We start from the raw sequence: 24,230 nt of genomic DNA, 5'->3' as shown, positions 1-24,230 counted from the left end.
TAATGTGGCACCATCACATAAGCAGAGACAAAGAGGCCTTAAAAAAGTACGTAGCAGTGTGAGAGAACAGGGTTCAGGCCTGGGAGAAGACAAAGAGGTGCAAAGATACTCTGGAATACATTATGGAGCAATTTCGGACTTATTCCTGTAGTTTAGTGGTCTCCAAAATACTTCATCAACACCCTAGCAACAAAGTTTTTAGTACCCAAAATTTATTTTTAAATAAATAATATATGTATCTTGCCAATCCACCCAAAAATGATAAGCCTAACTGATCTCTTCTTTTTCTGGTTAAAAGTTAAATACAGACAAAAGGGATTAAAGATGCAGCATGAGAGGTGAGACAGAGAACTCCTCCCCAAAACACATATAATACGAAAATATAGTTAATACAACTAATCCTAAAAGAGCAACAGGAAAGAAGGCTGCACCAGACTGCATACACCTGAAGAACAGAGCAGACCTCATGAAACAGGGTAACATACCAAAGCCTTGATCCTGAGGAACCCAAGCCCTTCCCCCACCCCAGCTCACCAACAGGAGGGAGACAGACAGAGCAGGGTGGAAGCCTAGGACTGCTGAACACCCAGCCCTGGAGACCTGCTTTGGGAGCATGAACCTGGATGAACCTTCAGGACATTATGCCAAGTGAAATAAGCCGGTCACAAGACAAATACTGTATGATTCCACTTATATGAGGTACTTACAATCATCAAAATTATACAGAAAGGAGAATGGTGGGGGTCAGGGGTGGGAAGGGGAGGGTGGGAAATGGGGAGTTAGTATTTAGGAGAGACAGAGTTTCAGTTTGGCAACATGAGACACGTTCAGGACTTGGAACAAGATGGCTGCACAATAATATGAATGTACTTAATACCACTGAACTGTATATTAAAAGTGGTTAAAACAGTAAATTCTGTGATTTATTTTACTACACTAAAAAAACTGGAAGAGGAGGAGCCAAGATGGCAGAAGTAGGACAGCAGAAATCTCCTCCCAAAAACATACATATTTTTGAAAATACAACAAATACAACTATTCCAAAAAGAGAGACCAGAAGATACAGGAAAACAGCCACACTACATGTACACCTGTAAAAACTCAGCGCCTTGCGAAGGGGGTAAGATACAAGCTGCAGCCCAGCGGGACCCAAGCAGCCCTCACCCCAGCTCCCGGCGGGAGGAGAGGAGTCGGAGCGGGGAGGGAGAGGGAGCCCAGGACTACTAAATACCCAGCACTAGCCATCCATAAAGGGGGTGCAGACACACAGTGCGCGGGGTGATGGATACTAGGGAAATGGGACACTAAAACCTGCGAGCAGGTCCCCGCAGCCAGCGCCCCTGGGACAAAGAAAAGCGAGTGCTTTTTGAAACTCTTAAAGGGACTGGGACCCCACATATGGACAGAGGCATCCCGGCACAATCAGCTCAGCAGCTGGGAACCCAGGGAACTCCGGGCACCCTAACTCCGTGGGCGGCAGTGCAGCTCTGAGGCCCCTCACGGCGATAAACAGCCTTCCGCCTGATCCCCTTCGGCACGGAACGCCGTGGGCGGCTGTGCAGCTCCGAGGCCCCTCACGGTGATAAACAGCCTCCCGCCCGATCCCGCTTCAGCATGGCCCCACCATAGCAACAGTGCGCGGAGCTTCCTTCACAGCAGCCAGGCAAGAATCAGAAACCCTAATCTGCACACAACTGCCCAGCACAATCCACTAGAGGTCACCATTCTTCCAGAAGACAAGGGCCACAAACAAGCAAGAAGGGACATTCTCCCAACTGACATGTACCAACTACCCACAACTATCTCTATCACCATGAAAAGGCAGAAGAATTTGATACAGACCAGATTAACCCAGACAGTATCCTCTGAAAAGGAATCTGGGGAGCTAGACCTAACCAATCTTCCTGAAAAAGAATTTAAAACTAAGGTCATAACCATGCTGATGGACTTGCGAGAAATACGCAAGAGCTAAGGAGGGAGAATACAGAAATAAAACAATCTCTGGAAGGATTTAAAAGCAGAATGGATGAGATGCAAGAGGCCATTCATGGATTAGAAACCAGAGAACAGGAATGCATAGAAGCTGACACAGAGAGAGATAAAAGGATCTCCAGGATTGAAACATTATATTAAGAGAACTGTGTGACCAACACAAAAGGAACAACATCCACATTATAGGGGTACCAGAAGAAGAAAGAGAAAAAGGGATAGAAAGTGTATTTGAAGAAATAATTGCTGAAAACTTTCCCAAATGTGGGGAGGAAATAGTCACTCAGACCACAGAAGTACACAGACACCCCAACAGAAGGGACAAAAAGGAGACAACACCAAGACACATAATACTTAAAATGGCAAAGTTCAAGGACAAGGGCAGAATTTTAAAGGCAGCTAGAGATGAAGAAAAAGGTCACCTATAAAGGAAAACCTTACAGGCCAGAAGAGAATGGCATGATATATTTAATGCAATGAAACGGAAGGGCCTTGAACCAAGAATACTATATCCAGCACAATTATCATTTAAATATGAAGGAGGGATTAAACAATTCCCAGACAAGCAAAAGTTGAGGGAATTTGCCTCTCACAACCCACCTCTACAGGGTATTTTAGAGGGGGACTGCTCTAGATGGGAGCACTCCTAAGGCTAAATAGATGTAACCAGAGAAAATAAAATCACAGCAAAGAAAACAGACCAACCAAATACTAACTAAAGGCAAAAAATAAAATCAACTACCCACAAAAGCAGTCAAAGGAAACACAAAACAGCACAGAATAAAACACCTAACATATAAAGAATGGAGGAGGAGGAATAAGAAGGGAGAGAAAGAAAGAATCATCAGACAGTGTTTATAATAGCTCAGTAAGTGAGTTAAGTTAGACAGAAAGATACTAAAGAAGCTAACCTTGAACTTTTGGTAACCACGAATCTAAAGCCCTCAATTGTAATAAGTACATATCTTTCAATAATCACCCTAAATGTAAATGGACTGAATGCACCAATCAAAAGACACAGAGTAACAGAATGGATAAAAAAGCAAGACCCATCTATATGCTGCTTACAAGAGACTCATCTCAAACCCAAAGACATGCACAGACTAAAAGTCAAGGGATGGAAAAAGATACTTCATGCAAACAACAAGGAGAAAAAAGCAGGTGTTACAGAATAGTATCAGACAAAATAAATAACAAGAGATAAAGAAGGACATTACATAATGATAAAGGGGTCAGTCCAACAACAGGATATAACCATTATAAATATACATGAACCCAACACAGGAGCACCAGCATATGTGAAAGAAATACAAACAGAATTAAAGGAGGAAATAAAATGCAATGCACTCTTTTTAGGAGACTTCAACACACCACTCACACCAAAGGATAGATCCAGCAGACAAAAAATAAGTAAGGACACAGAGGCACTGAACAACACACTAGAACAGATGGACCTAATAGACATCTGTAGAATTCTACATCCAAAAGCAACATGATACACCTTCTTCTCAAGTACACATGAACATTTTCCAGAATAGACCACATACTAGGCCACAAAAAGAGCCTCACTAATTCAAAAAGATTGAAATCCTGCCAACCAACTTTTCCAACCACAAAGGTATAAAACTAGAAATAAATTGTCCAAAGAAACTAAAAAGGCCCTCAAACATATGGAGGCTTAACAACATGCTCCTAAACTATCAATGGATCAACGAACAAATAAAAATAGATATCAAACAATAAATGGAAACAAATGATACCAACACAAAGTCCCAAATTCTGTGGGACGCAGTGAAAGCAGTCTTAAGAGGAAAATATATAGCAATTCGGGCATATTTAAAGAAGGTAGAACAATCCCAAATGAACAGTCTAACATCACAATTATTGAAATTGGAAAAAGAAGAACAAATGAGGCCTAAAGTCAGCAGAAGGAGGGACATAATAAAGATCAGAGAAGAAATAAATAAAATTGAGACAAATAAAAAAATAGAAAAAAATCAATGAAACCAAGAGCTGGTTGAGAAAATGAACAAAATAGATAAGCCTCTATCCAGACTTATTAAGAGAAAAAGAGAATCAATACACATCAACAGAATCAGAAACGAGAAAGGAAAAATCACGACGGACCCCACAAAAATACAAAGAATTATTAGAGAATACTATGAAAACCTATAAGCTAACAAGCTGAAAAACCTAGAAGAAACGGACTACTTCCCAGAAAAATACAACCTTCCAAGACTGATCAAGGAAGAAACAGAAAATCTAAACAAACCAATTACCAGCAAAGAAATTGAATCGGTAATCAAAAAACTACCCAAGAACAAAACCCCTGGGCCAGAACAAATCCCCGGGATTTACCTCAGAATTTTATCAGACATACAGAGAAGACATAATACCCATTCTCCTTCAAGTTTTCCAAAAAATAGAAGAGGAGGGAATACTCCCAAACTCATTCTATGAAGCCAACATCACCCTAATACCAAAACCAGGAAAAGACCCCACCAAAAAAGAAAATTACAGACCAATATCCCTTCTGAACGTAGATGTAAAAATACTCAACAAAATATTAGCAAACCAAATTCAAAAATACATCAAAACGATCATATACCATGACCAAGTGGGATTCATCCCAGGGATGCAAGGATGGTACAACATTAGAAAATCCATCAACATCATCCACCACATAAATAAAAAGAAGGACAAAAACCACATGATCATCTCCACAGATGCTGAAAAAGCATTCGACAAAATTCAACATCCATGCATGATAAAAACTCAACAAAATGGGTATCAAGGGCAAGTACCTCAACATAATAAAGGCCACATATGATAAACCCACAGAGAACATCATACTGAACAGCGAGAAGCTGAAAGCTTTTTCTCTGAGATCGGGAACAAGACAGGGATGCCCACTCTCCCCACTGTTATTCAACATAGTACTAGAGATCCTAGCCATGGCAATTAGACAAAACAAAGAAATACAAGGAATCCAGATTGGTAGAGAAGTCAAACTGTCACTATTTGCAGATGACATGATATTGTACATAAAAAACCCTAAAGACTCCACTCCAAAACTACTAGAACTAATATTGGAATTCAGCAAAGCTGCAGGATACAAAATTAACACACAGAAATCTGTGGCTTTCCTATACACTAACAGTGAACTAAGAGAAAGAGAAATCAGGAAAAAAATTCCATTCACAATTGCATGAAAAAGAATAAAATACCTAGGAATAAACCTAACCAAGGAGGTGAAAGACCAATACCCAGAAAACTATAAGACACTCTTAAGAGAAATTAAAGAGGATACTAACAAATGGAAACTCATCCCATGCTCTTGGCTAGGAAGAATTAATATCGTCAAAATGGCCATCCTGCCCAAAGCAATATATAGATTCGATGTAATCCCTATCAAATTACCAAAAGCATTTTTCAAGGACCTGGAACAAATAGTTCAAAAATTCATACGGAAACACCAAAGCCCCAAATAGCCAAAATAATCCTGAAAAGGAAGAATAAAGTGGAGGAGATCTCGCTCCCCAACTTCAAGCTCTGCCACAAAGCCTCAGTAATCAAGACAATTTGGTACTGGCACAACAGCAGAGCCACAGACCAGTGAAACAGAATAGAGGCTCCAGATATTAACCCAAACATATATGGTCAATTAATATATGATAAAGGAGCCATGGACATACAATGGGGAAACGACAGTCTCTTCAACAGATGATGCTGGCAAAACAGGACAGCTACATGTAAGAGAATGAAACTGGATCACTGTCTAACCCCATACACAGAAGTAAATCCGAAATGGATCAAAGACATGAATGTAAGTCATAAAACCATAAAACTCTTAGAAAAAACATAGGCAAAAATCTCTTGGACATTAACATGAGCGACCTCTTCATGAACATATCTCCCCGGGCAAGGGAAACAAAAACAAAAATGAACAAGTGGGGCTATATCAAGCTGAAAAGATTCTGTACAGGAAAGGACACCATCAATAGAACAAAAAGGTACCCTACAGTATGGGAGAATATATTCATAAATGACAGATCCGATAAAGGGTTGACATCCAAAATAATATAAAGAGCTCACACACCTCAACAAACAAAAAGCAAATAATCCAATTAAAAAATGGGCAGAGGAGCTGAACAGGCAGTTCTCCAAAGAAATTCAGATGGCCAACAGACACATGAAAAGATGCTCCACATCGCTAGTCATCAGAGAAATGCAAATTAAAACGACAATGAGATATCACCTCACACCAGTAAGGATTGCCACCATCCAAAAGACAAACAACAACAAATGTTGGTGAGGTTGTGGAGAAAGGGGAACCCTCCTAACACTGCTGGTGGGAATGTAAATTAGTTCAACCATGGTGGAAAGCAGTATGGAGGTTCCTCAAAAAGCTTAAAATAGAAATACCATTTGACCCAGGAATTCCACTTCTAGGAATTTACCCTAAGAATGCAGCAGCCCAGTTTAAAAAAGACAGATACACCCCTATGTTTATCACAGCACTATTTACAATAGCCAAGAAATGGAAGCAACCTAAGTGTCCATCAGTAGATGAATGGATAAAGAAGATGTGGTACAGATACACAATGGAATATTATTCAGCCATAAGAAGAAAACAAATCCTACCATTTGCAGCAACATGGATGGAGCCAGAGGGGTATTATGTTCAGTGAAATAAACCAGGCGGAGAAAGACAAGTACCAAATGATCTCACTCATATGTGGAGTATAAGAACAAAGAAAAACTGAAGGAACAAAGCAACAGCAGAATCACAGAACCCTAGAATGGACTAACAGTTACCAAAGGGAAAGGGACTGGGGAGGGATAAGGGCAGGGAAAAAGATAGGGGGCATTATGATTACCATGTATAATGTGCGGGGGGGCATGGGGAGGGCTGTACAACACAGAGAAGACAAGTAGTAGTTCTACAGCATCTTACTATGCTGATGGACAGTGACTGTATTGGTGATTGTGGGGGGGGACTTGGTGAAGGGGGGAGCCTAGTAAAAGTAATAAAAAAATAAAAAAATAAAAACTGGAAGAGATAAAAGTGAAGTGATGTCTGTCTAAATATACATCCCCCCTATTCACTTCTAGAGCTCTGCAACCACCCCGTCCATAAAGGAGAGAGGTGAGCATATTCACATTAGCTATCGATTTTCTTCAAAATGACTGAAATTAAGAAAATAAAAAATCTTCACCTAATTGAAGAAAACAGCACAAATAAAAGATGAGAATCAAAGTAAACAAGTCAGCAATGGTAAGACCAAACCCACAGAAGAAACACCTTACGTATCTATTGATTTATGTTTTTAATAAATTAAGAGGGATATTAGGTCTATAAAAGGAGAACATTCTGCTAGGAAACAGCTACCAGAGAATATGTAGAAATTAAAGACTGGATTGTTGAATTTTTTTTAAATCCTTAAGCTCCAATAACAAATGGAACTGAGAATACATAACTGAGGAAATTGCCTGGACAGAAAGAAATTACACTGATGAAAGAAAATGTGAGACGTAAAAGCCAGATCAACACATCCAACATTTTCACAGGGGGAGAATGAGGAAGAGGAACAACAGGAAATGGTCCAAGGCAGACCAGAATGATACCTGAGCTTGGGAGTCACGTGAGCCTTCACGTCACCGGGCCATAGAATTCTCAAGCAATAATATTGAGGGTGAAACAGAGATCCAGAAATTTCCTGATAAAATATCCAAAATTGAAACTTTATAAAAATTCCTAAAAAGGAAAAAAAAAAAACACTAGTTCATGTGGTAACTGATGTTCCCCCTCCTCGTCAGAGAGGAAATGGAGAAATGGTCACAACTTTTGAAAGAGAGAGGATCTGGAACCTAGAACTGTACCCCACTCCAAACTACCGTGGAAGCCTAAGGACACTGTAAAGGTATTTTCAGGAAAGCAAGATAATTTATTACTGAAAGGAAAGGAGCGACACATAGCAGCAGTTCACCAGAGAGTTCCGCTTTATTAGGGAAAGGTGCTGGGTTATATAGGAAGGGGCATGAATTGATTGAGGTGTCACTTCTACGGGGCTGTTGGCTGTTGGCTAGGTGCTGGGATTAGGAGGGGGGCGAGAGGTGATTGGGCTTCAGGTGGCGCCGGCGGGAACTGAGGACCCCGAAGAGAAGCCGGAAGTTTGCCATCTTACTGGTGGGGACCCTTCATTCCCCCCTTTCTCCTCTATGGGTTTGTGGACGTTGCTTTCTCTCTGACTGCTTCTTGCTGAACAGGGGCGTAGAAGGGAGTGAGGGTTTGAGGATTGGGAGGAAAGGGTTGATAGGATTCCCCACAGTAAGGATGAGTAGATGTGGACTTCCTCAGGTTGGAAATTAATGAAGGTTCTTTATAACTATAGGTCGAGGACCTGTTGATTCTAATGGTGCTAAGAGGATATGGGTGTCAGGAGCTAGGCGTCTGCGGCCATTGTTTCCAGGAACAGTTTCCAGCGGAGAGAGGGGTCCATCTCAGCATGTGGTGAGGAGGTCACGTGAGGGTGAGGGATCTTCTGTGGCCAGAAGCTGGTAGTTCCTGAGTAAAAGCTGGTTGAAAGCTTGATTAGAGATTTTTCTGACTTGGGATTTGATGAACTTTATTATACAGGGTAAGAAGAGACAGGCAAGAAGAATGATTATTATGGGGCCTGCAATGGGCCAGAGCTAGGTGAAGAGGGGGTTTGTTAGTATTGACGAGAATGGGTTGGAATTGGAAGCAGAGTGGAGACTGGAGGCAAGGTCGGTGAGTTTGGTAATGTCAGTTTCTACAATGCCGGATACGTTGATGTAATAGCAGCACTCTTCCCAGAGGAAGACGCAGGTGCCGCCCTTCTCGGCTGTAAGCAGATCCAGGGCCCGCCGGTTTTGAAGGGTGACTTTAGCTAGCGAAGTGACCTGTCTTTGGAGAGAGGCTAGAGAATCGGCAGTGGATGTCAGGGCTCCCTCAAATTTGGCATTGAGATCTCTAACTGCCTATAGAGAGTGACCCAAGGCTTCTCCCGAAAACCCTGCCCCAATGGCTGAGGTGATCAAAGAGCTACTGACCATGATGGGAAGGAAAGCAGCTCTTTTTGTGAGTGAGGGCAAGGGAGGTTGGAGCTCAAGGAATTCTGCCATGCTGTAAAGTGTAAACTGTGGGATTAGGGTGACGAGAATGCAGGGTGTATCGGAGTTGAGAGGCACTGAGTTGAAAAGACTGCCATTACACCAAAAGAAGTGTCCCGGTTGCGTAAAAGTCTTAGAGCTGGAGGTAGGGGTGTAGATAGAGAGGCAGTGAAGTGCACTGGAGGGGGGTGGAGTTGGGCCTACACAGTGGTGGATGGTGAGATTATCTGCGTATTCTGGTTCCCATAGGGGTATGTCTGCCAGGGGGCGGAGGGGTTGTCTTTCTGCATGGAAGGAGTAGTTGGAAATATTAAGGGGCACGGCGGCCAGCAGTGGGCGCTGTAGTGATGCGCACAAGAAACAATTGGCTGTGTTAAGGGTGTGGTTGAGAAAGATGGTGGTGTCCTGAATGAGCTGTAATGAAGAGTAGGAGAAATGGGAAGAGGGGTGGGGATAAGAAGATGAAGAGGCACTATCAAGAGTTTGGATAATGACTTTTTCGGAATGTCTGCTATCTGATGCAACTTGAGAGATCTGGGAATGAGAGGGAACATACTTTCGAGACATATGAAGGGTACCGTGGGGGGTCGAGGACCCCCGTAGTAAACTGAGGCTGTGACTCTGGCGGCCCATCGAGAGTCCCAGGGATCTGGGATTGATAAGGAGAATGAGCCGTTGGGATATTTCATGAAATGGTTGGAGGAGTAATACTGTGGGTACTGGAAGTTACTCATGTAGTGAATGGCGCAAGACCAGTAGGGACATCTCTTATAGGTGTCTGGCTATCGCCTGCAATAGGCTTGTTTTTGGTCATAGAGGAAGCAGAGGTAGGGAGAATAAGGGTAGCTGCTAGTGAACACTTCGGTGGAGGGAGGAAAGTGGAGGTATAAAGGCTCAGAGCAGCTTTTCAGAGGGCAGTCTGGTGTGGCAATGAGGGCAGTAACTTTTGATGCTGTGTGTAAGTCTCTCTGACTTTGAATCGCCATACAAAGGAGGCTGGGGTGGTGGGGAAGACAATAGGAATGAGGAAAAAAGCAAGAGAGCAGTAAAGGAGGAAAAAGTCATGATTCGGGTATGGATGGCAAAGGGGGTGAACGGGATTTTGGAGGAAAGAGGACAGTAAGGTGAGGAGTCTGGAGGGAGGGAGAGTCTGTAAACTTTTGTAGGTTAAGAGATCTTTTAGGTGATGTGGGGACAGAATGGTAAGGGGCACCCTGAATGTCAGTTTATGAGCTTCTTTCTGCAAGAGCTGTCTAGCGGCTAATGCTCGTAGGCAGGGGGCCCATCTCCGAACTGTGGGGTCTAATTGCTTGGAGAGATAAGCTACTGGGGCAAAGGATGGGCCATAATATTGGCCTAGGACTCTTAGAGCTTGACTGGACCTCTCATGAATGTACAATGAGAGGGGCTTCGACAAATCAGGAAGATGGAGAGCTGGGGCTTCCACAAGGGCTTGACGGAGCTTAATGAAGGAGCGTCGGGGTGAGGAGGATAATGGTTTTTTAGGGGGGCTCTTGCTGAGGTCGTATAGGGGTCTTGCCAACAGGGAGCAGGGAGAAGTTAGGGATCTACGTTCTAAAATATCTAGCCAGGCTTAGAAAGGAAAGGATTTCTGTCTTGGTTTTGGGAATGGGCTGGTCAGAGAGGAGCTATTTTCTGTCTAAGGTAATGGACTTTCTTTGTTGAGATAGAAGGAATCTGAGGTAAGTGACAGAAGGGGAAGAGATTTGAGCTTTGACGGGGGATACTTGGTAACTTCTGGAAGCTAGAAGGTTAAGTAGGAGGGCAGTGTCAAGTTGAGACTGTTCTCACGAGAGACTGCAGAGTAGAAGATTGTCTACGTATTATAAGGTGGACTTGGAGTGATCATGATGAAACTGTTTGAGGTCCTGAGCTAGGACCTGTCTAAAAATATGTGGACTATGTCGGAAGCTTTGTGGCAAAACTGTCCAAGTGAGTTGTTTAGAATGTCTTGTGTATGGGTCCGTCCAGGTGAAGATGAAAAAATCATGGGAGCAGGGGTCTAGAGGGATAGAAAAATGGGTCTTTGAGATCTGGGACTGAGAAGTGGGATGCTGAGGCAGGGATCTGTGATAAAAGGCTGTATGGATTTGGAACTAAGGGATGGATAGGGACAACGGCTATGTTGATGAGGCGAAGGTCTTGGACAAGGCGGAAAGATCCGTTGGTTTTTTTAACAGCTAATATGGGGGTATTAAATGGGGAGTGAGTGGGTCTGCTTGAATGATGGGTTGGAGGCCTATGAGGGCTGAAGTGGTTAGGGGGTATTGGGCCTGACAGATATACTGAGAGGGGTCACATAATTTGATAGAGGCAGGGGGACATAGGGCCACAGAGGGGCTTGTAATGTCCCAAACTTTGGGATTTACAGGGTGTATGAGGGCAGAACCGGAGCTTTCATTGGGTGGGGGGGATCGTCAGCTATGAGGGCCATCAGAAAGGGAGTACTGGGGGCTGTGGGAGTGGATATAGTTATGGAAACGTGGAGGAGGGAAAGGATGTCCCATCTTAGTAAAGGGATGGGACACTGGGGCATAACCAGGAAGGAGTGGGAGAAAGGTATGGGATTGTCTTGGATTGTGCATAAGGGGGGGGGGGGGGTTAGTGGGAAAATCTGTTTACCTCTTACCCTGACTACAGGAGTAATGGCAGGCATGGTAGGGCCCCGGTATTCTCGCAAGACTGAGAAGGTGGCTCCTGTGTCTAGGAGGAAGGAGATGGGGCGACCGTCTACTGTTAAAGTAACCCTGGGCTCCTGTTTGGTGATGGAAATGGTCGGGCAAGAAGCCCCCGGGCCCCATCAATCTTCTTCTGCCAGCCCCACTACGGCGGGCTTAGGATGGGGTTGTTCGTCCAGCCTCCCCTTCAGGTGGTTGGGCAATCAGACCCCTAGTGGCCCTTTTTGTGGCATATGGAGCATGGGGTGGTAGGAGATCTGGGGGAGGGGCACGCCCTTGACTAATGTCCCTCTTTTCCGCACTTGAAACAAGCTCCTGGGGGGGCTTGTTTGTAGAGGGGCGCCCAGGTTGTGGTTTTATCAGCTGGGCTAACATCTGGAAATTGGCCTGATCAGCCTTTTGTTTATGGCGTTCTTTCTCCTCCTCCCGGTTATGGAAGACTTTAAAGGCCACTGTTAGGATCTCAGTCTGTGGGGTAGTGGGGCCCTGTTCCAACTTTTTGAGTTTAGCTTTAATGTCGGGGTAGCTTTGAGCTAGGAAGTATGTCATAAGGACATGTCTTCTTTCAGGTGTTTCTGAGTCCAGGCTGGTATAGTGTAATAGGGCTTGAGTGAGTCTGTCTAAGAACTCGGAGGGGTTTCGTCTCTCTTTTGAATTATGTCTTGGAGCTTTTGAAAATTGACTACTTTACGAGCTGCCTTTTTCAGACCTGCTATTAAGCAGGAGGCAAAAATATCTCGAGAGCAGAGACCCATGGCGGTGTTATAATCTCAGTGTGGTCTTGTTCCGGGACAGCAGTGGGGCCAGGGGGATAGGTGGGGTCAGTCCTGTGGGTTTCGGTAGCGTGCGTTTGGGCGAAGTCCCAAGCTCGTCTACGCTCTTCAGGGAGGAGAGTATTGGCCAGGAGCATGAAAATGTCATGATGCATGAGGCTGTAAGACTGGAGGGTCCATTGAAACTCCCTGATGTATGTCGTGGGATCAGTAGAAAAGGAACTTAGGCATTTCTCTAGTTGGGCTAAATCTCCTAAATGCCTTTGGATCTTGCTACCTCCAGGAGGGGGGCGATAATTTTGGCAGGCTCTCGGGACCAAGTCTGAGGGGGACTTTAGGGTTCTGGCTCAGTCTGTGGGGGAGAGACGTGGTCTAGCTGCGCTTATTCAAGCAGGTCCTGAAGTGCGGAAGGGGGGCAAAGAAAATAAAGAAAGATAGAATCAGACCCACGTGTTGCCAGCCTGCAGCCCAGCTGCTTGCCTCTGCTGCTTTAGTTAGGCTTGAACTCATGACTGAGGTTAAGAGTCCCATGCTCTACTAACTGAGCTACAGCAGGGCTCCAGTTAATTGCTTATGAAATGCGTAAACAATGTTCTTTGTTCTCCATTCCTGCCACATCCGCAAGTGGTGGAAGGGCATATTTAGAAGCAGGGGCGGTGTTTCTACACATCTTCAAGGTCTTTCTATTTTCAGAGTGAAGAGTCTTGGCTCATCTTCGAGGACAAGATATGTTTTTGTGGACAGATAACTTCCAAGGACTGCACCGGTTGTTTTCCAGCTTGTGCTTTCCCATGCTGCGTTCAGACATGGGGGAAGGTGCTTTCCCATTCTCCCTACAAACATGTGAGAAGATAAAGGCGGTCCCTAACAGGGGAGAAACAGGTGATGAGGGCAAAGACGTAGGGGAGAAACAGGTGATGAGGGCAAAGATGGAGGAGGCCCTTGGGACTTAGTTAAAGGGGGGGCTGAAGGCTCAGGCTTAATCTGCGGGGGACAAAGGCGGAGGAGGTGAGATAGGGGAGGAGATGGTGGGGAAGGAAGGGAGAAGGGCTGTTGTAGGAGAAGAAGGGGAAGGGAGTGAACGGGAGGCTTCTGCAGGGGCGGCGGCTTGCAGGCTAGGAGAACTTCGGAGGGGGCTGGGAGAGGAGGAGGTGGAAAGCTTCGATATAGGGAATCTCCTTCCATTTTTTCAGGCTCTGGCAGTAGTTAAAAAGATCGCGAGTGATGTTAGGATCAAGAGATCCCCCTGCGGGCCATTGGTTGTTATTGTCTAGGGGGTATGTCGGCTAATCTTGGGAGCAATATTTACGGAGAAGTTTTGGTTTTATATCAGGTGTCAGGGAGAGGGTAGCCAGATGCTTAAGCAGGCATTCAAGAGGTGAACCTTCAGGGAGGGATGAGGAGGCTCCCATGGCTGAAGGACAGAGAAGGAGACAAACAGGGGAAGACGAACAGAGATCCTCGGACTGAAAGCAGACCGCAAGGAGACAAAGGGCGTCCCCGATGATCCTTGGCGGTCTGCGGAAACTCGTATACGAGTCGGAATTTCTTAGGAAGTGTGGGTCATCACCCAGACTTCCCTAAGAAGGCAGAGTGCCGGAGTCACGAGGTACCTAGCGCTAGGCGTTTTCGGCGGACGGAGCAGAAGGAGGGGGGGGGAAGGGAGCGTTCTCATCCACAAAGGAGTCACCTCGTTTATGGCTGTTGGAGGGGGGTGCCTGAGAGTCGGCCGGAGCCGTGAAGGCCTGAGGCGGGGCTTTATGACTGTCGGAGGAGGGGCCTGAGCGTCCGCCGTAAAGGCTTGAGGCGGGGATTTATGGCTGTTGGAGGAGGGGCCTGAGGGTCCGCCGCAGCCGTGAAGGCCTGAGGCGGGGAGAGTTCCCTCCTCATCCCCAAGCGTCAGGGCCTTGCCGGACGATCACGGTCAATGGCACTGCGATAGCTCGGGGAAGAGTGGCCCACTCCGGGGGGAAAACTTACCTAAAGGCCAGAGAGGAGTGGTGAGTGTGATGAGCCAGCGCCGGAAAAAGAGGACGAGGGCAAGCTGCTGCTGGTGTCGGGGGAAGACGGGGCCCAGTTGGGGTGTCCCGTCTCCCGGGTTTCGGCACCAATGAAAGGAAAGGAGCGACACATAGCAGCAGTTCACCGGAGAGTTCCGCTTTATTAGGGAAAGGTGCTGGGCTATATAGGAAGGGGCATGAATTGATTGAGGTGTCACTTCTACGGGGCTGTTGGCTGTTGGCTAGGTGCTGGGATTGGGAGGGGGGCGAGAGGTGATTGGGCTTCAGGTGGCGCCGGAGGGACTGAGGACCCCGAAGAGAAGCCGGAAGTTTGCCATCTTACTGGTGGGGACCCTTCAATTACCACTGAAGAAAAGACTTTCCTGAAAACATTCAGTGATATAATCCACGGAGACCCAAGATCCAACAGAGAGGAACATGGGGATACAGGAACTTCACTGAAAGACCAGCAAAAACAGGGCTTTCAAAGCTGTTGTTAAGGAGCAGTTCTGAGACAGGGACCATGGGTGTAGTCAGAGTAGGGTGAGGGCCTCCAGAAAAAGCAAGGCAGGGTAATCATAGTCAGAGCAGTGTAACAACATGCAAGGAAACCCCCTACCAAAACTCTGTGTTAAATGTTAAGCTCTAGAGTCATTTTTCAGTGAGAGCAGTTAATATTCCCCAGATAAAGGAAAGTAGCCCAGGTTTTTTATTATGCTAATCATTTATTATCATGTGTAAGATTCACTTTAACATGCTAAAAGGCCCAGGCCTATGTGCTGTTTTTCCTCCTTCAAATCTGATGAGGTTATTCGCAATCTGGGCAATTAAAAATGGCAAGCAAGCCCAGCCATAAACAACATAGTAAAAGGCAGGACGGATTCCACCTTAAAGATAAGATTGCACTTTAATACCCAGGAAGATAAGTAGATTCTTAACATACTCTTTAGCAAACAGTCAATAGCTCAGCCCACCTTGGGGGCTGGGCAGGCAGTCTTGTATGATATGCGGCCAGACCAAGATGCCAGTATCTCAGAAAAATCAGAGCAGCAAATTTCTTGTGTTAATTTTAAATATTCAGGGACCAGTTAACAAGTCTACACCCCTAAGCCCCTTAACACAGCTCCGAAAATCCTCAACTGCCTATAAAGCCCCTAGACAACACACAACTACGGGCTCTCTTGTCCCCTCCCGGTACAAGTCAGAAGATCTTTCCTCTTACTTTATCTCTATATAAAGGCCTGTCACTAGCTCTCCTACTTTTACTGTTTGTGAAGTTCATTCTTTGACTCCGTGAACAAGAGGCCCAGCATTAGTTCTGGGGAACTGCAAACGTTTAACTCCTATTTAGACAGGAAGCGCTCAGTATTCACATTCCATCACCCCATTATTATGAAGGGCTTACACACACCGCTGCAGGCAATGGTGCAGGTCACAGCAGCAGAGCAGACAGACTGAGAAACCTGAGCAGGACAGCTGAGGTGATCAGGGCAAGTGAGGTGAATCTTTAAAATCACCTAATGATAGCGCTCCACGTTAAGTTAGTCCAAAGGACAAACAGTGAGAGGGTTTAGAAGACTGACCAATCAACTCATAAAAGAAAGAAAATATCAACATTCCGTGCATCAACACAAATGCTCAAAATGACATACTAGCACACAAAATTCAACACTAGGCTGAACAGGTAATATATACTAACGAAATGGGACGTATTCCAAGAATACAGACTCATTTACTTCTGGAAAATCCATTAATATAATGTCTGATAATAATACAGCTACAAAGAAAAATCTTATACCTCCAAAGATCCTGAAAGAGCTGCTGACAATATTCAAAATGCACACCTGATTGAAAAAAAAGTAAGAAATAGGAACTGATGGATACTTAAGTAACATGAACATATACACATGTATATATATACACACTTATACCTGATTATGCATAGGGTGATATACACACATGTGACACATAGGTGCATACATCTCGATCACAAATACACACATATATATATATACATACTTTTTAAGTTTACACAGACACATGAACACATGCATATATTAATGCTTCAGTCCTCACAGTTCTAAAGTCAGGATTTTACTTAATGGAGAAACACTAGACAAATTCACACTAAGGTCAGGAACAAGGTAAAATGATCATTATCTCCAATTACAGAGAACGATTAGAGGCATAATAATCAAAGACAATTCTCTGAAGAAATTCAGATGGCCAACAGGCACATGAAAAGATGCTCCACATCGCTAATCATCAGAGAAATGCAAATTAAAACCACAATGAGATATCACCTCACACCAGTCAGGATAGCCAACATTCAAAAGACAAACAACAATAAATGCTGGAGAGGATGAGGAGAAAGGGGAACCCTCTTACACTGCTGGTGGGAATGTAAACTAGCAGTTTACATTGGTTGTTCAACCATTGTGGAAAGCAGTATGGAGGTTCCTCAAAAAACTCAAAATAGAAATACCATTTGACCCAGGAATTCCACTTCTAGGAATTTACCCTAAGAATGCAGGAGCTCAGTTTCAAAAACACATATGCACCCCTATGTTTACCACAGCACTATTTACAATAGCCAAGAAATGGAAGCAACCTAGTGTCCATCAGAAGATGAATGGATAAAGAAGATGTGGTACATATACAGAATGGAATATCATTCAGCCATAAGAAGAATATATATCCTACCATTTACAACATGGATGGAGTTAGAGGGTATTATGCTCAGTGAAATAAGCCAGGCAGGGAAAGGCAAGTATCAAATGATTTCACTCACCTGTGGAGTATGAATACAAAGCAAAAACTGAAGGAACAAATCAGCAGCAGACTCACAGAACCAAAGAATGGACTAACAGTTACCAAAGGGAAAGGGACTAGGAAGGGTGGGTGGGATGGGAGGGAGAAGGGGATTAAGGGGCATTACGATTAACATGCGTAATATAGGGGTTGCACGGGGAAGGAAGTGTAGCAGAGAGAAGACAAGTGGGAACGCTATAGCATCTTACTATGCTGATGGACAGTGACTGCAAAGGGGTATGTGGTGGGGACTTGATAATAGGGGAACATCGTAACCATAATGTTGCTCATGTGAATCATTAGCTTAAGATTGCATATCAATGACACTTTCATAGAAAAAAAAAAAAGTCCAATTGGATCAATGATCTAAATGTAAAAAATTCACATGACCAAAAAAATTGGTGTATTTCCCCAGAACCTTCATGTAGGCTTTCGAATAGTGAGTCAAAACATAATTAGGACTTCTGCTTTTACTTGAGATGAGCACAGACTGCATTTACCCTCATACCTGGAACCCGAGAAAAAAACACAAAAGAACATATGCACAGCAAGGGGTCTCCAAGACACTGATCGACGGGCAGTGAAGGACAGTAACCCGTGGGACAGGAAATAAACAGGGTGAGCCCTACAGCCCCTGCCCTGAGAGTTTCCAGTCACACAGCAGCGCGGGAGCACACAGAGGTGGGGAGAAAGGGTTGAGAAACTGGGGGGAAAATGTAGGGAAGTACAACCCATCAGGAAAATAATCAACTGAAATGGGCCCAGAACTACCAGATGTTACAATGAGTAGAGAGCATTAAAAGAGCTTACAATCATATTTTTTATATTTAAAAAAAAACTGAGTAGAGACAGGGAAGATATAAAATGAAACTCAAAACTTCTATAGAAAAGACACAGCATCTTAAAATGGAAATTACACTGGGTTAGAATAACAGCACTGCCAAAAAAAAAGGATTAGTGAACATAAAAACACAGCAGTGGAAGCAGTAAGAAATGAAACACGCAGAGAAAAAACATTAAAGGGAAAGGAAGGCCATCAGTCAGCTGTGGGACAGTGTCAAGCCGTGTAATATACAGGTAATGAGAATCCCTGAAGGGAGGCTGGGGGAAGCAAGGGGAACATTTGAAGACATACGGTCAAAATTTCCCTAAAGTTGATGGAAACTGTAAACACACAGATCCAACAAGTTGCATGACCCCCAAGCACAGACACACGAGGGACACCACAGCCAAGATGAATACAGCACATCGCCTATGACCAGTGACAGTAAGAACACTTTAAAGCAGTAAGAAGAAAAACAGAATGTTCCATACAGAGGAACAGATGAAGATGACCTCAAATTTGTCTTGGAGAAAATGTAAGGAAGGAACACACTTGAAGTACAGGAGGAAAAAACAGCAAAGATCCTTTTAAAAAGGAAGGCAAAATACAGACATTTTCAGACCTATGAGAGCTGAAAGGTTCTTCATTAACTACCAGAAATGTCACCGAAAAGTCCTGCATGCAGAAGGAATAGAAGAGCACATAAAAATCTGGGTCTATACAAAAGGAATGAAAGAAAAAGAAATAGGAACTATATATTTTCTCTTATTAGTTAAGTCTCTTAAAAGGTTTACTGACTGTGTCATTGCAAATAACAATGTATTGTGGGATCGGTACTACTGTGAAAGTAAAGTGCAACAACACTGCAAAGACCACGAGGGGAGAATTGGAAGTAACTGTGAGCTTCTTATACTCTAGTGAAATGATAGATCACTTTAAGAAAAACTATGATAAATTAAAGGCGCATAACAGAAACCTTAAAGCACCTATTAAAATAACAATGTTACAGCCAACAACCCAACAAAGGTTACAAAATGGAATCAAAAAATGCAATGAAGTGAAAGGAAGGAAGATGAAGAAGAAAAAGGAGACAAAGAAGATGGGACACACTGCAAAAACAACAGACCACAAGCTACTCAGTTACACCAATAATTGTGTCAGATGGAAGTGGTCTCAACACCCCAGTTAACAGGCACAAATGGTCAGACTGGATAAAAAGGTAAGACCCAATCATATACTATCTACAAGAAAATCACTTTAACTAGAAAGGTGCAAACTTAAATGTAAAAGAATGGAGTAAGATACAGCAGGGGTGGCTCTATAAATGTCAGAGAAACTCCATGTCAGAATAACTAACAGGGACAAAACAGGCCATTTCACAACGACAAAGTGGTTAATTAACCAAGAGGATACAACAGTCTTCAGTGTTTACATACCTAACGATAGACATGAATCGAAAACCGGCAGAACTGCAAAGTGAAATAGACAAACCATACCTTGGATCATACTATTTTGGTGTCTAGATTTTACAGGCACCAAGTTTTCCTTGGGCAGCAGGCCCTTGGCTTAGACAGGCTCCAAGAATAAGGCACACATTAGAACGAATTAAGGGTTGTATTAGGAAAGCTATCTACAATTATGTCAGCTTTAACAAGGACATTTTTGTAAGTCGTAGGAAATTTTAAAAACCCGAAAGTAACAAAAGTGTCAGCTACTCACACTGCTGATCTGAGTCATGTAAAAGTATCCCCTTTCTCTGTGACTGTCAGGCCCACCAGTCACCTTTGCAGCTCTATTTCAATATCCCTCAAGTATCGTGCTACCTACACATAAGACCTCCAGAGACTCTTGGTGCTGACCTAAGACTCTCATAACTGTTTTTTTACATGGTAATGCCTTTTCCTTATTTCCACACTCCCATTTTCAAGTATGGATCTTATAAGCCTCCTAAAATGCACTACCAAAGTGCAGGAGCACACACATAGGAGAACTCACCTGGGAGTCGTGCATTTTCTGCTGCTCTTGGAAAAGTGTAGAGGCTGCTAACGATGGACCTAGAGGAGAAGCAATTAAGTGAGTCATGAGTAATGCGGCCTGCCAAGGCAGGAAACGCCTGCGTAAGAACCACCAAAAGGCTCTCTAAAATCGGACACCCTGAGAATACTCAGAGGGGGCTAAAAGGGGCATCCAGGAAAAATACGTCATCCAACAGGAGCAGAAGACAACTCGGTGGGTGCCTCCTATGATGAATATAACCATTGATTCCTTTTCTAAAAAGCCTGGCACCGTTAAATGAAAGGTGCTAACCCCACTATACTGCTTATGTATTTCATTACTGTTCTCTTACACTGTTTAGAAGCAAAGAATCCTCAGGAACGGAGAACATGAGCTGTCAAAAATGGGATAAATGTGCATCGAGGCACAGTTTTGTTTCTGATTTTCCTGATTAAACTTGGTTACCACTGCACATAAAATCTATTACTAAGAAAACTAACATACAGGACAGAACACCTGTTTGGGAGTTAGAGCCCTGTTAGGAATCCCACCACAGACCCAGAATCTTGGACAAGTCACCTTCCTTCTCAGGTCGAACCTCTTCCTCCGTCAACCGAGGTGGCAGGAGAGAACCCTGCACACCTGTCCCGCACTGACTACACTATGTGCTCCACAGGGCGGAACCAAGGGGATCAGCTTCACTCAGGCGAGACAACAAAGGTGCTGAAGGACCCCAGGTGACCTGTTCGAAATCTGGAAGGGCGAGGGGAGGCGGCGGTGTCGGGTGTGCAGGCTGAACTGGGGACCACGTCAGCGGCCGAGGCTGGGGACCCGCCTGCTGCTCAGCAACCTGCAACTCCGACGCCCAGAGAGCGCCGGCCACGATCACGGCCGCAGAGTCTCGCCCGGCACTCTTGTCCCGTTCGGGGCGCGCTCTCCCGAGCCCCGCTCCGCTGCCAGGACCGCGGCGTACAACCTACCGCGCCGGCACTCGATGGCTCTCAGGGCTCTAGAGCGCTGCCCCTGCAGGCGATTCCCTCCGGCCTCCTCCGCTACACAGCGCACTGTCGCGGAACGAGGGGCGGGCCCTGTGCCCACGGGACAAGCGCCTCGTGGCCCGCAGCGGCATCCGGGCATTTCCCGACCGCGCCTCGACCGGCCCGTGTGAACCCTCGACCCCACACCCTCGCGCTCACTGTTTGCCGGCCCAACCGAACAGAAACCAGCTTCGGAGGCCCGGGATCCTCACCCGCCGTTGGCAGACACGCCGGAGCCGGAGCCAGCGGTGACCTACGCACCGGCCGGAAGCGAGGTCGACCCGGCAGCACTGCGCCGGCGCGAACGCTCCCCCACGGCCAGCGGCACTCGCGCTGAGGACGCCGGAAGTCCGCCTGCCGGGGCACACGCCCGCTAGCCCCACAAATGCCAGGACTCTCTTTCCCATAAATCCATGCGCCATCAGCTTAGGGAATTTATTTCCAGTCTAAATCTCACCTGGCGGCTTTGGGGCGCTGTGCGGGGAGCTAGGGCGGCGGGACGGGGACTCCGCGACCAGTTTACGTTCAGGAGCAGGGAAAGGTGCCGCATCAGCAGGGCCTGTGTGATTGCGTCCCGGATTCCTGGTCCTTTCCCCTGAGGTCTTTCGGGTTACAACTGAGATTCCCCCCAAGCAGAAGAGGAAGGAAAGGTTGCGTGCTGTGTTCACTTCACTGAGATAATAGAAGGTTCACTAAAGTACTAGTGATAATAGGATGCGATTAATGCCCAGCCGTGATATAAAACCGTATTACCACGGGCATATGGTTCCTCCAAGGAAGGGGACGCAAATGGAAATTGCAGTATTTCTACATAACTAATGCATAAAAAGTAGAAAAATCAGAGAACACACAGGAATCGAAAAAAGAAAACATACTTGGGATCTTGCTTCTTAAACAGGATTGTTTATGTTATGTAAAAATTTCACTTTTCAAAAGGGGTCCTGAGGACAATGATTTATCACTGTTTTTGGATGAAATAATATAACCTTGTTCGTTGTCAATCCTTTCTAGAAGCAGGGGGTTGGGAGGGTGTTGAAATCTCCCTTCAACAGGGAACATCCTCTCCACATATATGGGAATTAGGAAGGCATAAGCCTCGTGATTTACGTAGCTCCTCATCTTTTTATGTAGGTCAGTAGATACAATTCATTAAACACATGAACTCAAAATACACGGTAACCTTTTTCATGTAAAAGCGTTTTTTGCTATATATTCTGCCATAGTTCATGCTAAATTCACCTGGTAATCTGGGTCACCATTATGCTAGTTAACTGCCCTTATCCAAAGGGAAAAGAAAATTTCTCAGATCTGACAAGCAGTTGGTTACAGTTCAGAACAACGTGCCTACCTGCTAGCCTAAACTCCTGTGGTGATGAGAAGGACAGTGTTCTTTGAGGTTTACATTTCAAAGCAATGGCTCTCACCCATAAGGAAAGACATTCCTGGGTTGTAATGCTGACAAGGGACTTACTTAGTTTTTTAAAAGATTTAGATACATATGAAAGGGACAGAGGAATTATTCATATTACACTTCTCTCAAGAAAATTTTCTTTAAAAAGGGAATTAGTCAGTACGGATTCATCCAAATGAATGGGCACATAACCCACTCCCGATTTCCCCTGCCAAACTACTGTACTAAACTAATCCTACACAAAACGTGTGCCTCCAAAACTGCTCTTCACAGTGGCTGCATCACCAGGAACTCTTTCGCAGCTCTTGTTGCTGTTAAGCATGGCAGTGCAACAATTCTTAACGATGGAATGCTGGAATTCAGGTGACAGGGACCACACTCCTCTGGGAAACCTCCAAGGGTCTCTGCTCTTTTCCATTTTCACCAGATAAAGGATGGAAGCTGCATTGATTACCTGGCACCCAACCGTGAGGGCACACAGCACTCCTAATCTGGGTCCTGACCGCCAGTTTTTCCCTTGCCTGCCTGCACGGAACAGTGCTCACCTCAGGACTGCGATGGCCTTTGCACCCGCCCGGCACTGCCTCTGTGCCCGCTAATTCCAAGCTGCCATGCCCCACTCAACGTTCCACTCCGTCCTGCAGCTCAGCACAGTGCTGCGCTCCCAGGTCCCCTACGCTATACGGTGACCCGGTAACTCTGGGCCGTTAGCTGCTCACTGTGCTCATCCCTCCCTCCAAACCGCTAAAAATAGTCAGTTCACATCCCCCGTATTGAAAGCTTGTTGAATCTGGGAGGGTAAGTTCTACCGTGTGAGTTCATCTTGGCCAGAAGTGCACCTTTTACTGTGGCTTCATTCAGCTCTCTTCATATACTGCTATTTAGAATAGAAAACTCTATTTGTATTTGTATTTGAGTAAAACACAACTATTTCTCCAATTTGTCATCTATCTTTTTAACTTACTTTTATTTTCCCATAGACATTGTTAATCTGTTGTGTACAATTGTTTCACTTCCTCCTCATACTTTTCATGTTTTGACATTACTTGAAGAAGCCTCTCCCATCCTTAATTTTTTAAGCTGTTGCCCGTGTTTACTCCTAATTATTCTTTCTCTTTAATGCATCAGTTTTATGAAGATAACTGGCACCCATCTTCAAGATTTGGAAATCATTCTATTTCTTAAAAGCTTTCAACTGTCTCTTCAAAACTCATGAGGTTACTCTGACTGGGAACCGTCAGAAACTAAGAAAGCTTGTGTTTCTGATCTGGCATGAAAGAAGGGGTTCTTCTTTGAGGGCTAGGGACCCATCTTACATTAAAGGAAGGGGAAGCAGCAGGGTCAGGAAAGTGACTGTCAAATCGGAATTCCTTCTCATTCATAATACTGGTTCTATCAGTTTCCTAAGGACACAGTAACAAAAACCATCAACCGGGCGGCTTAAAACACAGAAGTCTACTGTCATACATTCTAGAGGCCAGAACGTCAAGGTGTCTGTGAGAAGGGTTGGTTCTCTCTGAGGGCTGTGGGGGAAGGATGTGTTCACAGCCTCTCT

The 24,230-nt window shown here is 44.8% G+C and overlaps 1 protein-coding gene across 1 annotated transcript in view; it reads right to left on the bottom strand.

The window, feature by feature from the left end:
• The window catches only part of LOC108404770 (uncharacterized), a 94,962-nt gene that overhangs the window by 54,016 nt on the left and 16,716 nt on the right, over positions 1-24,230 (bottom strand). The window contains exon 4 of the mRNA XM_073214263.1: positions 20,228-20,286. Within this exon, the coding sequence (XP_073070364.1) occupies positions 20,228-20,286 (59 nt within the window). The remainder of the gene's footprint in view (positions 1-20,227; positions 20,287-24,230) is intronic.

This window comes from Manis javanica, chromosome 10 (genome assembly GCF_040802235.1).
Source record: "Manis javanica isolate MJ-LG chromosome 10, MJ_LKY, whole genome shotgun sequence".
Classification (NCBI taxonomy): domain Eukaryota; kingdom Metazoa; phylum Chordata; class Mammalia; order Pholidota; family Manidae; genus Manis; species Manis javanica.
This window is presented reverse-complemented; position numbering and strand designations above follow the sequence as displayed.